Source organism: Tursiops truncatus, chromosome 6 (genome assembly GCF_011762595.2).
Source record: "Tursiops truncatus isolate mTurTru1 chromosome 6, mTurTru1.mat.Y, whole genome shotgun sequence".
Lineage (NCBI taxonomy): Eukaryota > Metazoa > Chordata > Mammalia > Artiodactyla > Delphinidae > Tursiops > Tursiops truncatus.
The window spans coordinates 72,067,165-72,082,106 of NC_047039.1; the positions used below are offsets into that span (position 1 = coordinate 72,067,165).

A 14,942-nucleotide genomic window follows, 5' to 3' on the forward strand; every position below is an offset into this window, starting at 1 on the left:
TGGTGCACGGGTTTCTCATTGTGGTGGCTTCTATTGTTGCGGCGCACAGGCTCTAGGCGCACAGGCTTCAGTAGTTGTGGCTCACAGGCTCAGTAGTTATGATGCCTGGGCTTAGCTGCTCTGTGGCATGTGGGATCTTCCCGGACCAGGGCTCAAACCCATGTCTCCTGCATTGGCAGGTGGATTCTTAACCACTGTGCTACCAGGGAAGCCCAGTGTGTACTCATTTTTGTCTGGCTTCTTTTGCTATTCTTTTTCTAGCTTGAGATCAAAGCTTAGATTATTGATCTTTCTTTTCTATGTATTTAAAGCTATAATTCTTGATAGCATTAGTTATATCCTATAAATTTTTACACGTTGCATATTATCATTCATTTCAACATAGCTTTCCATTGTGATATTTTTGTATTTTAAAAATACTGATTTTTCTCCATCACGCTGTGATATGTTCCTTACACCAATCCTTAGAAATCTGTTGAGACATTTTATATATCCTGGACAACAGCTGCAGTTGAGGTCATCACCTGATTAGTTGATAATACAGTCATTTCCCAAGATCCACTAAGTTTCTGTACAGCCTGAACAGATGTTAGGAGCCTTTACCCTGAATTTTTCTGTATTTTTTTTTTTTTTTGCTTGTTTTCTTTCTGTATTTTTAATGATGACACTTGGCAATTTCCCCAGAGATGTAGCACTGACTTGCTTTACTATTGTGGCTTCTACTTGGCCCTTGTTTCAGTCAGGGAACCAGAGTGGGGATTCTGTCAGTTGTCAGGTATGTCTATCCCAAATACACACTCAGGAACAGGGAAAGTAAGCACAGGGGTAAGTCCAAGAACTGAGCTGCCTGTGACACAAGCTAGGGCTCAACGTCCATGTATGACCTGACCCAAAAGGAAGCCAACTGTCAAAGAAGTGTTAAGTCACAGCCACATTACAAAAACCATGGGAAGCAAATTTGGAGTGAATAGACAATAGGTGTATGAGAGCAGTCAGACTGTCAGATCTCACAGCTCACCAACTGTGTCTAACCTGTACCTATCCTGTCCACTGAGCTTTAAATTTGAATTATTTTTTCATCAATTCTATTTTGACAATTCTTAAATCTGCCCGATTTTTTATAGAACCTTAGTTCACCATTTTTGACACTCTCATTTCTTTACACATATTATACAGTGATTTCAAGTTCTGTATCTGATAATGCCCGTATCTGTCACCTTCATAGAGCTTATTCTGTAATTTGTTTCTGCTAACTCTTGCTTATGATGGCATTTCTTTCTATATGGTAGATTTATTTCCTAGCTCAGTCCCAGAAGGTCAGATTGGTTCTCCTCTATCAGCCTCCATCCATTTTCCAGGTAAGAGGAGAACAGGAAAAGGCTAGCACTTTCACCAGGGAAGCAGAACTGTCCTCACAAACTCCAAGTAGACTTCTGCTTACATCTCCCTGATCAGAACCGTGTTACAGCCCTAACTGCAAGGCTTTAAGCCTCCATAACTGAGAGCACTGGTGATGAAGTGTTGAAAGAGCCACTGTGAGTTGCTCCATGTAGTAGAGACAGGCAAGAGTCCCAAGTCACTGCGAGGGGGTTGGTGGCACAAGTCATGAGGGTTACAAAATGCTGTTTTGGAGCAGGGGTTATGGAACGGTACTCAGACCTAACCTACAAGGGCCGTTAAAGGCAAGGCCTCTGTTTGTAGAACCACCGCTGCTGGCCAGGTTCTCCCTGTAGCTGCTGCCTGTAACTCACTATTCAGGGCCTCTAACACACCTTACAGTAACCAGTAACCATCAACCAACCAATCAGGAATTTATATAGACAAATCAAAAGATTCAAACTGACACAAAAAAAGAAAAAACATCCCTTGGTCAAGATTTATTTCAAGGCCTGAAAACACTAATTGAAAATGGCCCTACTGCAATTTCTTATAATAAATACTTTATATATAAAACTTAAAAAAATGTAGACACTGTTAACTAACTCCTAAACCACACACTATAGGCTTTTCAAAAGCAATAGTTATTTAACAAAATGTAAGGTGACAATATCAAAGAATTTTCACATTTAATGAGGACACAATCAGTCGCAAGCTACTCACACACAAATCTTTTTTACACTTTCCATGTTTGTTTTTAATTTTGTTTCACAGAACCACTGATAATTGAGGCTTCTTTCAAGTATAGGATTTCTAACATTAAATTACATTTTCTAAGTATTTCTTTAAAGAAGAAATGAAAAAGACACATACTACACTGTTTGCCATAAATTCATATACCAAAAAGTCAAAACAATCCAACTGAATTTATTCCTGCTTCCCCCTTCTCCGACATCAGCTTTAGATATTCTTCTAAATATTATATAAACAGTTTTGTTAAAATCAGTCCTCATTTATGCAGATTAGGGGAAAATGATTTTATAATGAGTTATCTTTAAAACTTATCTTCTAGATAGCACTCTAGCCTTAAATTACATTGTGCACACACAACTACAACAGTCGGCATTTGCTCAGGAACATACAGTCACATTAAAAACAAATAGCTTTGTATTTCATAGTTTAGTTGGGTCTTAAATTGTTTCCCTAGGGGAGGAAACAAGTATTTTATGTTGTTTAAGAAACTGGTATATATAAATGAAATGCTAGGTGTTCGTTTAAACTGTGAGGAAACCTACAGATGAACACTTGGGTGTTTTCTCTAAAATGCAAGAGATATACACTTAATCACTGTTCATATAGTGAAGCGATGGGACGGCAGATACAGACGCAGATGAAACTCTACATTTTGTAAACGTAAAGTTGGATATTCTAAATGGAAGAACTGACACTGAGAATTATTTACAGGAAACAAAGGTTAAGAAAAATGTTGAAGAATATCTACTCTTAAAAAGAGAGACGTGTTACATAACACAAAAATGAGAACTAGAGATTCGAAAAACACTCATTTTACGGTTTTAAAAGAAAAACAAAAAAATAATAGGGAGAGAGTCTAGACCAATTAGAACTGAGGCAGCTGTAACAAAAATGGAACACAGTACAATGATTTGAGCCCTTAAAGGAAATGACTAACTAAAGTGAAATTTCACAAGTCTTCATGTCTATAATAATATATAAATGCACAAAATATCAAAATTATGAATTCTGGATTTTTCCCCTTAGGTTTGTAATAAACTGTCAAACCTCTGCTTAATATAGTTATTTTTATGAGCCTTCTGATTAGCAGAGCATGCTATACAGGTACATGCATGCTAGAATTTTACCATGAGAATTAATAGTTCTCATCTCAAACCACTGACTTGCCTGTTCCCCATATTTATATATATTCCATTTCCATTATAAAACACTTAAGACCTTTCTAGTGGTACATTTTAATCAACATATTACATTAAAAAGAATCTTGATTTTTAAAATGAACCTTTTTAGTACTGTAACACGATGGGTTTAATTGAACAGTTGGAACATAATATGGTAACTACATTGTACTGTTTAATTCACAGCTGTAGGAAAATGTTTGATTTTTAAAATATAACCAGGATGAGACTGTAGAGTTATGAGCAGTAATATATTAGAAAACAGTGAATGAATAAATAAGATGCTTTTCCTTCAGTGGCCATTCATTATTTTGCTTTTAGGAACCTGGAAGAAATCGTGTTCTTTGAGTTTCAAATGTTCTGGTAAATCTAGTCGTTTCTTAGCTTCCTCAATATCACCTTGAATTGCTGAAATGAGTGACTCTGTGGAGAGAATATACCAGGTAAAGATAATGAAAATCTGCTGCTGTGCTTTTTTACTACTCCTTTGTTCAGCTTCTCCTAAAATCTCATAGGCTGGCAGTGTTCCTGGCACAGGGTAGATGCCCAATAATGTCTGTTTCATCCTTTCTTCTAGACTTAAGTAAAAGTCAATAGTACACAAAAGATGTCCCTAATCTTCTTGCAATTACTTAGAGAAAGGCATTGGCAGAAAGGTACATGGCATATACTAAATGGAAGAAACAAATACTATCAATTCTCTTCAATATTTACGCTTGTAAAAGAAACTCTACATTAGAATTAAAACTATTACACTACACTAAGATTCTTGACATGTCTTAAATGTTCCAATTTACTGCTTCTTACACTTCAACTACCGCTAAGCATCCATTATTCATCACAGTATTAACTCTTACTGGTTCCTTAAAATATGAAAAGGAAATAAGGATTTCATTAACTTCATACTGTTGGAGAGAGAGCCAGCCTGCTGGGTTTGAATCTACGCTCCATCACTTACTATGCTACCCCGGGCAAATTACTTAACCTCTCTGTGCCAATTTCCTCATCTGCAAAATCAGCAAAATAATTCCTCATGTGGGTGTTGTGGGGATAAAGTGAGTTGATTCATGTAAGGCTCTTAAAGCGGTGCCTAGCATATTAAATGCTCAAATATTATCTGTCTAGCCATGATTACTATTAGGAGAAGCAGCAGAGTAGCTGCAGTAATATTTTAAGAAGATCTAAATAAGAACTTACCTAAAGAATCAAAGTTCTTTTCTGGTCTGAGGTAGCCAACAATGGCCACGTTGAGAATTTCCCCATAGAAGTCCTCTTTGAAAGTATGCATGATATGAGTTTCCTACAGTCAAGAGATGTTAAAATTGAATTTATCTTTATGGTGAGGTAATTTAAATGAAACAATCAACCCTCCTTAAAATTTTAAAGACAGGTTAAAATCTAAGTGCAGTATTTCCTGAATTCTTCCATTGCTCCTGTTCTCGACCTTGTACCATTATAACTGAGTAAGGTAAATGCTATCCCACAAATCTGGTGTGATTTGCTGTTTTTAGAAAAACTAACATGCACCAAAGTAATTAAGAGTCTTATCAAGGTGAAAAAACTGAGCAAATACAGCAGAGGGAATGAGCGAAGAAACTCTTCTTCAAAAGATACCATTCCATTAAGCGAATTAAAAAAAAAAGGCAACACAGTGGAAGAAGGCATTTGTCATACATAGTTCCAACAAAAGAATTGGATCCAGAATATATTAAGAACTTATTTAAGTAAGACAGACAATCCAATTTTTTTTAAAGGGATAAAGACTTGAACAGGTACATCATGTATGTCTGTTATCAGCAAAGAAAAGAAAAAAGAAAAACTCTAAAAAGTATGAACCTCCTACCAATGGAAAACTGAGTTTCTCCTAACTATGGAAGGACCTCCAAGGCACTCCTTAACTGGCTCTATAGTAAGAGTTCTGTTATCTGAGTAGCTAATAAGGAAAAAGTAGTCATGGGATAGCCTCCCCTCCCCTTCATTCCCTCTCTCATTCCAGAGAAAAATATTTTGCCTTCTTTCATCGATTATTTTCTTTATCTATTCCAACACAGCCTTAATCCTGAAAAATAAGAGGAACACTGAGCACAACGTTAAGTAGTTCTGGGCCACTTCTATTGCTTATACCAGCACTTTTCTATAAACTCTTCAAAGAGGATGAAATTTAGATCAACTATAACCGTTTGTGCCACATACTTGAGCTGACCCAAAGATTCAGCCACATCTAGCAGATTAAGCACTTCAGCTGTGTAGGTCTTCTGTTCTTAAGAACAGAAGAATTATGTATACTCTCAAAGGGGTTTAAAAAGAGGAAAAAGGGCTTCCCTGGTGGCGCAGTGGTTGACAGTCTGCCTGCCAATGCAGGGGACACGAGTTCGTGCCCCGGTCCAGGAAGATCCCACATGCCGCGGAGCGGCTGGGCCCGTGAGCCATGGCCGCTGAGCCTGCGCGTCCGGAGCCTGTGCTCTGCAACGGGCGAGGCCACAACGGCAAGAGGCCCACGTACAGCAAAAAAAAAAAAAAAAAGAGGAAAAAAAGCATCACCTTACAATTTTATCAGAAAGCACCATCCACAGCGTAAGCAGTTCTACCTTAACAGGGTGACCAAATAATTAGAGTAAATGACCTACATTAACTGGTGAACTCAACTTTATTTCACTTTTATTTCTAGTAAAGGTAAACACATGGGCAGTTATAAAAATTAATTATTGTAGTTTTGGCTTGTGATTCCACTTTCTATTTTCTCCATGATTTAAAAGATAAATGCATAAAAATTTATTAATCTATGTTATTGGGTACACAATGATGTAATTTGTGAGTTTTGGTATACTATTAAGTTCATATAAATTCAAAATAGATTTTTATAACTTTAGGATGTTAAATGCAGTCCCCATGGTAACCACAAAGAAAATACACAAAAGGAAATAAGAAAGAAATCAAAATGTGTCACTACAAAAAAAAGTCAACTAAACAAAAAAGGCAGTAATGGAGGAACTGACAAAAAAGCTATAAAGCATACAAAAAACAAATAGCAAAACATCAGAAGTCTCTCCTTATCAGTAATTACTTTAAATGTAAATGGATTAAACTCTCCAATCAAAAGGCAGAGATTAGCAGAATGGTTCAAACACACAAGATCCAACTATACCCCCTTTATAAGAGACTCACTTTAGATCCAAAGACACAAATAATCTTGAAAGTGAAAAGGATGGAAAAGTTATTCCATTCAATTAGTAACTAAACTCTTCACTTTTAAACCTGTCAAGTAAATTCTCATATTTGGATTATGTTGTGATCACCACTGATGAGTTCTATCTGTGTATTACTCTAAATCATCATCCCATTCTCTGTTTACAGAGTGAAATACAATTATTAATTCTTACCATGGACTTTTTTGTATTCTTGTAGTACGGGTTCCATCCTATGCTCACCACCATCTTATGGACGTCTCCACTTCCAACACTAGCCCAACCATAATATATGCCAGTGGATACATCAGCTGGAAGATTATCTACTACTTGTTCAGGAAAGTTAGCTAAACAACAGAAGAAAATATGCTAATATTTAGAGTTTCATAGTCAATATTTAGAAAATTCACATGTAAGGCTAGTCTAAATCATTACCCTCACAAGATTCCTAGGACTCTAACTACAATTATTAATCCCATCATTTCATACTCTGGCTAGGATTTCTTTCTCCTCTTCATACAGATTGGTTAGGAAAAAAGGTACCAGATTATATATGTATAAGTTACCAGGTTATAGTAAGTGTACCAAAAATCGTAAACTCTCACAGTAGAAGAAAACAGGTACAGGAAGAGCTGGGGTTTTTTTTAGCCCTGGTCCTTCTTAAAGGGCTTCAGCGTCTCTTGAAAAGATTTCTATTTTCGAAATATACATACTAGGTCCCAAGCTCAAAGACTGCTTTAATAGGTCTAGGTGCAGCCCTGGAATGTATTTTTAAGGAAAAATTAAGCATACCTTCAGGACCTGACTACTAAAACTAATGCAGACCAAAAAAGATACCTGGTTCTCATTCATCTGCCTGTGTCATCATTTGGACACAACCTACTAACGTATTTAAAGAACGAAAACCTTACAGCTGGCTTGAGAATTTAGCCTATCGGGCCCACATTACATTTTCTAAAGAGAAAGACGCGCGCCACGTTTGGCGGATTTATCACGGCTGGATAGGGAGGCGGGAAAGAGGGCTCCCGAAACTCAGCTCCGGCTTCCTGCCCTCACCACCCCCCAAGCCGGTGAATTCGGAGCCACGGGCAAGGACGCGCTCCATCGGTCCGACCAAAGGTCATCAGCCTCAACAAAGCGGGGGCGGGGAGGACGGGAACGTCACCTCTGCCCGTAGCCCCACCACCCGGCCCGGAGCTCCCCGGCTGACGTCCTCGCTCTCAGGTGATCCGGCCCAGCGTGGGTGGGGGCTCCGCGCCCTCCCGCGCTCACCTGTAGGGATGCCCAGCTGCTTGGAGCCGCGACCGAAGCCCCGCACCACCTGGCCGCGGCAGAAGTACGGCAGGTGCCTCATGACGCCGTCCGCTCGGGGTGCGGGCTGCGGTCCAGAACGCGCGTCCGGCGGAGCCGCCGTCGAGGCGGTGCCCGGACGCCCCAGACCAGCCGGGGGACGCGGGCGGGAGCTCCGCAGGCCGGCCGGCCGGGCGAGCGCACGGGCGTACAACTGGCCGAGCAGCGCGGACGACACGCCACAGCGAGACGCTCACGCCACTGACAGAAGGTGCCGGGCGACTCAGACGCTGCGTCTGCACTCCGGAACGCCGGCGACGGCGGAAGTGCGGCTGTGGGCGGGGAGCGGAGCGGGGTGGCTTGGGACGGCCCCCCAGCCCACCGAGCGCCACGGGCTTACGTACTCTGCCCAGGCCGAGCGGCCCGGCGCTCGTACGGCTTCCGTAGCCCCGCCCCAAATTTAGCCCCGCCCCCGCCGTAGCCCTGCCTCCAACGTAGCCTGGGAGGTGTCCGTTTTTTCCTTGGTAGTTCAGTCTTCCCGGGCGGTGGAAACCGAGTCGGGGGCGCGTTTTTCAGCCTGGGGCCTGTGAAAGCACTGTCCTCATTCTCAGACACTCCGAAGTGTTTCTTTCCCCTTTTTCCTTTTCATTATGATCCTGATGCCGAGAAGAGACGTTCTTTAGCTCCTTGACAACTGCTAGGTTGCTCGTCATTCATCATTCATTCGCTTTTTAAAGATATATTAAACCTCCAAAATTCCACCTCTTCATAGAAGCTTTTCACGACTAGCTACGGGAAGTGGACCTCCTCTCCCCCAGACCACTTGACCATGGTCTGAAGTTGTATCAGTATGTAAGCTCCAGGGGAGCGGGTCCTGGTCTGTAACGCCGCAATCCCAGTGACTAGTGGAAGGTTACAGTGATGCAATTTTTTTGAGCAGGGAAGCGGCTGCCTATCCTCCCTCTATCTTCCGGTCTCCCTGAGAACTTAATAAACTTGATGTAAGACTTGATCTCTACTGCAATGTAAATTTGTGGGCCTTCTGACCCTTGGAACTGTGAACATTACCTCGGGAAATAGTTCCAGGGTCACTCACAAGATCTATCCTCTTGTCTTGTTCTTGAGAAAGAAGTTTTAATTCTCTTTTGCCTTTCTCTACAAATGTGTGTGAAATTCTATCCAGCCTTTGCAGTCATTATCCTTTTACCTTAACTCTAATAGTGCTTACCCAGTGTTCAAATTATGTTCTCTCTCTATTGGTACCAAAGGGGTTGAGAAATGGAATATTTCCAGTCATAACGGTAAACGAAGGATGTCACAGTCATTAGCGATGTAGCCCTCCAGTATGAGCTGGTGAGCCCTGAGGAAACTCAGGATGTGAAAACACAGGATACTGGCCCCAGATAAGTGAGGTGCACATCAAAGGAATGATTTCAATAAGCCCAGATTCTTGCATCTTCCCACACATAGAAAGCTACTAAATTCCTTAGCTTGGGATACCTGGTTTTCTTTAATTAACAATAATCTTTTGACGTTTGGACTACCTGCCCTTTGTTGTAAAACTTCTATATAACCTGGCTTCCCCCATTGCCTCCCTGGAGCTGTTCTCTCAGGGTTACTTTGAGATGTTGCCTCCCGGGCTTGAAGTCCTAAAAATTCCTGCTGAATAAAACATAACTCTCAACGTTTAGGTTGTGGGTAATTTTTTAGTTGGCAGGGTCTTTGTTGGTAAGACTGTGTTATTCCCCTAATTAGCGCCTGGCTCATAGCAAACTCTCCGAAAGTATCTGCAGGAAGAATGAATTGAGCCCAGCATGTGCCAAGCACAATGCAAGGTGTTGGGGGAACAAAGGTGTCTAAGACAAGGTCTTGGCCCTCAGGAGACTCAGCTTAGTGGGGGAGACCTATTGGGAAACCTGATAACGTAGCATTCTATGCTATAAATAGGCCAATGAAGTCCTGACAGAGTGCTTGGAAAACTGCTAGAGAGAGCAGTCCTCAATAAAAGGCATTTTGTATAGTTAATGGTTAAGTGCACAGGTGCTAGAGCTAGATAAGCCAGGGTTTGGTTGCAGGCCTTGCCTCCTTTAATTGCTGGGTGATCTTGGGCAAGGTACCCTGTGAACTAAATGGGCATATCAATAATTTTGTGGGGTTTGAGTGAGATATTGTATCTACTGCACTTAAATTGCCTGGCCTGTTGTAAAAAATTCAGTAGCAGCGGCAACAGCAGGAACATCCTTATCCATGATACACCAAATAAAACCCTGGAGATGAAAGCCTGGGAAAAAGCATACGTGGTGGGTCTACTCCTCCAACATTACAAGGAGGTGTGACAGTTAAATGAGGTAAAATAATTAAATAGGTCATGGGGGACAAATGAGGAGTTGTCTTAAGAATTAAATGAGATGATAGTAAGTACTTCACACACTCTTTCATGTAATCCTCATTATCAGCTTTGGAGGAAAGCATTAAACGCAATTTGTAAAGAGGAAAAGGGAGACCTGGAGAATTTCTAAGATGGAGCATTTGGGCTCCAGTTTTTTTTAACTGCGTTGACATGTCAATTACTATGCATAAACACTGTGTAATCAGTGCAGGATATGAAACGCAGAAGCCTGACTCTTTTCCATTGCTGCTCAATAGCCCTCAGTGGCTCCCTTGGTACTACAGAATAAAATAGCCCTCCAAGGGTCCCCTTCAATTTGCCATTCTGGGTTTCATCTCTAAGGACTCCCCTCAAGTACTTTATATACTAATCTAATCAGAGCCCCACCACCCTACCCTGATCTCGGAGAGGCAGCAGTGGGTGGTGGCGGTGAAGCGAGTTCTTAATTCCCTGCCAGGAATTGAACCTGGGTAGCCTGGATGAAAACAAGGAATCCAGGCCACCAGACCCCCTGGCTCTTGCCCCCAGTGGAAAATGCATTTCTCACAGAGGCAAAAACTGTAAAAACAGGTACAAGTTTATTATTAGAGACATAGCACAACAACAAGTGGGAGAGCACACAGAGAAACAGTTTTAGTTAAGATAGATGCAAGGCAGAGATGCACATCAGATAGAAAGGGTGTGGGCGTCCCCGTAATGCGGAGGAGAGCAGTAAAGAGGCGGTTAAGTCATCTATATTGGGCAGTTCTTCCCGGTTTTTGTTTACCTTTGGCCAATTATCTGGTTTCTGTTTCCACACCTGACCTGCCCTAGGACCCTCCCAGACATGCATGCGCAACTTTTTTCCACGATAGATTCCAGCCCAGAGGTCTATGGAATGGCCTTAGCATCACATATTATGGACTGGTGCCCCCTCCCTTTTGACCCCCAAGGAGGCTTTCTGCGCATGTGCAATGTTTCCCTTGCCCCAAGGATGGGAAATGTATGACCTCTCGATCTTTTAACAGGGTTTAGCCCCTCTCTGTCCCTGCCATAAAAGTGTCCAAATGACCAGTTATCTACACTATTCCTGTTGTTGTTTCTTACATTTAAATGCAGATCTTGAAATATAGACAGGAGTCCGGTCATAAATATGTAGTCCAGAGCCCGTTTGTCTCTTGCCTCAGGCAATGTGAACAAGGGGCTGGTAATTGTAAGGTCGGATCTTAACAAACGGCACCGCGAAACAGAGGAAAGCTTCAAGTGAGCTTTATTAGAGAGCGCTCCCGGGCGAGGTTCACTGGTCCGAGAAAAAAGGGGCCAGAGAAGTCGCGCCCGGGCAAGGGTTTGGGCAGAATTTATCGGGGAAGAAGGGAAAGGGGTGTGGCGAATCCGGGAGGGCGCAGGGTATTCCTTACTTGGTGGTCTTTTCGGGTATCGTGGCAATATCTGGTGCCGGTCGCATCAGTCCTGGGACCGTCAGTCCCGCCCCTCGAAAGGCGGGAAGGCTGGGCGGGGTGGAAAGTCCCCAGGTCTGTTCCTGGAACTGGGTGGTCCAGAAAGTCTCCAGGTCAGTTTCTGGAACTGGGTGGTCCGGAGAGTTTCGGTCTGATGCAACCTGTGAATCTGATTGCGTTCCCCTGCCTCGGGCCAGTTGGCCGTACAGTAATGAATGTCCGGCGTGGAGCCCATCTTCTTCTCACCTCAGGAAGCCTGAACAGGAGGCTGTTGTAAATGTCTAGTCTGGAGCCCGTCTATCTCCTGCCTCACCACCATAAGTAAACAATAAAAAACATGAATCTAAAGAACTCTTAACACTCAACAATAAGAAAATAAACAACCCAATTTAAAAAATGGGCAAATGGTCTGGATAGACATCTCACCAAAGAATATATAAAGATGGCAAGTACATGAATGAAAAGACATTAAACATCATATGTCATCAGGGAATTACAAATTAAAACACCAAGGGGGCGCTTCCCCAGTGGCGCAGTGGTTGAGAATCCGCCTGCCAATGCAGGGGACACGGGTTCGATCCCTGGTCTGGGAAGATCCCACATGCCGTGGAGCAACTAAGCTCATGTGCCACAACTAATAAGCCTGTGCTCTAGAGCCCATGAACCACAACTACTGAGCCCGCGTGCTGCAACTACCGAAGCCTGCACGCCTAGAGCCCGTGCTCCACAATGTGAGAAGCCACTGCAACGAGAAGCCCACGCGCCGCAACTAGAGAAAGCCCGCGTGCAGCAACGAAAACCCAACACAGCCAAAAATAAAAAATAAATAAATAATTTTTAAAAAACAACAACAAAACGAAACACCAAGGGGATCCACTTTGTTACAGAGTCCAAGCTCGCTCTGCTCGCCCCATGACAGGCCAATGAATCGGAGACGAGGTGCTGAGGCGAGAAGTATGACTATTCGGAAAGCCAGCAGACAGAGAAGATGGCAGATTAGTGTCTCCGATAAACCATCTTATGGGGTTTGGATGCCAGTTTCTTTTACAGCACAGAGAGGGGGAGGAGATGAGGAAGTAAAGTAAAAGTGCCATAAGTTTTGCAAATATCCCCTGGAATGGCCAGCCTTGGGGAGGGGAAGTGTTAATTTCTTCTTTTCTGCAGTCACCCACAGGTGGGCAGGGTCAGATTGTCTCCCTGTGGGCTGAACAAAGGCACTTTAGTTTAACATTCAGGCAGAGGGGCAGGGTTCCCTGAGGCAGTCCATTATGTATGATTATAACAACAAAAGCAAACTTAAAGTCAAAGAAACAGTCCAATTTAGCTCTTCCCTGTTGCAATTCCCCACTGTCAGTGTCCATTCCACAATCTTGTGGAAAAAGGGGTGACAACGTTTTAACTGCTCTGTCAGATGGATGTTTCCGGGAGTGTCCGCCATCGGTGTCAGTGTTCCAAATGCTGAGATTTGTCTTTTGTTCCACTTTGGAAGTGTCTACTTTACACCTGGAGACTTAAAAATATTTACAACCTAAAAGCTGAGAGTTATCAGGAATTTTGAGGGCTTCAAGCCCAGGAGGCTGCATCTCGTTAAGGAATTTAGCATTTTTCTTTGTACGGGAAGATGCAAGAGTCTGGGCTCACTGAAATCATTTCTTTGATATGCACCACAGCTATCCGGGGCCTCTATCCTGTATCTTCTTTTTATTTATTTGTTTGTTTGTTTGTTTTTGGCCATTTTGGGTCTTCGCTGCTGCGCACACTGGCTTTCTCCGGTTGAAGCAGGTAGGGGCTACTCTTTGTTGCTGTGCGCGGGCTTCTCATTGCAATTGGCTTCTCGTTGCAGAGCACGGGCTCTAGGTGCGCGGGCTTCAGTAGTTGTGGCTCACAGGCTTCAGTAGTTGTGGCACACGGGCTTTGTTGCTCCGCGGCACGGGGGATCTTCCCGGACCAGGGCTCGAACCAGTGTCCCCTGCATTGGCAAGTGGATTCTTAACCACTGGGCTACCGGGCAAGTCCCTGTATCCTGTATTTTCACATCCGAGTTTCCTCAGGGCTCACCATAGGGAGTGGCTGATAGATGGCAGGTATTCTTGAGTTTCCTCAGGGTTCACTGGCTCACGCTGGAGGGCTGCAATAGACGATGATTGATCCTCTCCTCTTGGTCAGGAATTTGACCAATATTTGGGAGACATTTTATGATCAAATTTTGCCCCATGGTGCTGGGAGGCTCATGCCAGGTCAGGCGAAAATTCTTGATATGCCACTCCCGGTGCTAAATTTCAGATTAGGCCCTATTGATAATTAAAGATTCTCTGGATCGTCTGTCTAATTATGAACCAGGAGACATTTTCCCTTGCTGCTTCCTCCCATAACTAGAATCACGTTATTACAATTATTTTGTGTTATAAATGTGATCTATTACCTTAAGATGTTTAGCCATAGAAGTTTTGTTGGAGGCTTGGTTACACACTGGTACTGCAAGAGACAACAATCTTATAAAATAACACTGACACATAGTGCAGTAGGGAGACACAAAGCACAAACAACTTGGAAACAAAGAGCAAATTAAAACAATGATTAGCATAATATCAAGTCCACAAGACCGCCAGCTGGAGACAACAAATTCTGGCAGGACCAGGTAGAGAAAAAGATAAATGTTTCATCTTCGTTTACAAAGGCAAACTGTATCAACTTGTTGTAGGTCATAGCATAAGAGAAAATGTTTTCCCGAAAAACAAAGATTAAAGCCAATATATTTCCCAAAGTCATAAAGTTATAAATCATATTTACCAGTTCATTCAGTCCCATGTAATTAATTCCCACTGATCTGGATGAAATAATCAGGTTTCCCATTAGTTTTGTCATTTGTTACCCAGTCCAGTGATATTATCTAAAGGCTATCAGAAACTTATATTTGTTAAAAAGTTCCTTTTTATCAGTCTTCTTGGAAATCTTCATTTTGTAAAAGCATCAGGACAAAACTTAAAATAGCATTGTTAAAGATTTCAGTACAATGTAATTAGCAGGAAACTTGGATATACCATTTTAGAATAACTAGTGTTATGATTAGTTATGACATAACTAGTGTTATGTCCTGATAACATATCAGGACATATCAGATGTTAGGGATTCCATATAAATTTTGGAATATCTATATAAATGACATTCATGTATGGACATTCATCCATACACTATAACCTAAGGTTCATCTCCAATCACTTGACAATGTTTTTGAAGTAATTTAACATACCAAATACACCGAGTTTGACATTTCTCTCTGAGATGTCTCAGAGATGTTCTTTCAAAGTATCCCAGAGTCAGCTGGAGGCTAAAA

At 42.2% G+C, this 14,942-nt stretch overlaps 1 protein-coding gene across 1 annotated transcript; it reads right to left on the bottom strand.

Annotated features, from left to right (window-relative positions):
• Positions 1 to 1,862: 1,862 nt before the first annotated feature.
• Positions 1,863 to 8,523, bottom strand: RFK (riboflavin kinase). The gene is made up of 4 exons (XM_019934647.3): positions 7,766 to 8,523; positions 6,689 to 6,840; positions 4,506 to 4,608; positions 1,863 to 3,731 (listed from the first exon to the last, which is right to left on the bottom strand). Exons 1-4 carry the CDS (start codon positions 7,845 to 7,847, stop codon positions 3,601 to 3,603), a joined length of 468 nt encoding a protein of 155 aa, XP_019790206.1. The 5' UTR covers positions 7,848 to 8,523; the 3' UTR covers positions 1,863 to 3,600.
• Positions 8,524 to 14,942: the final 6,419 nt, after the last annotated feature.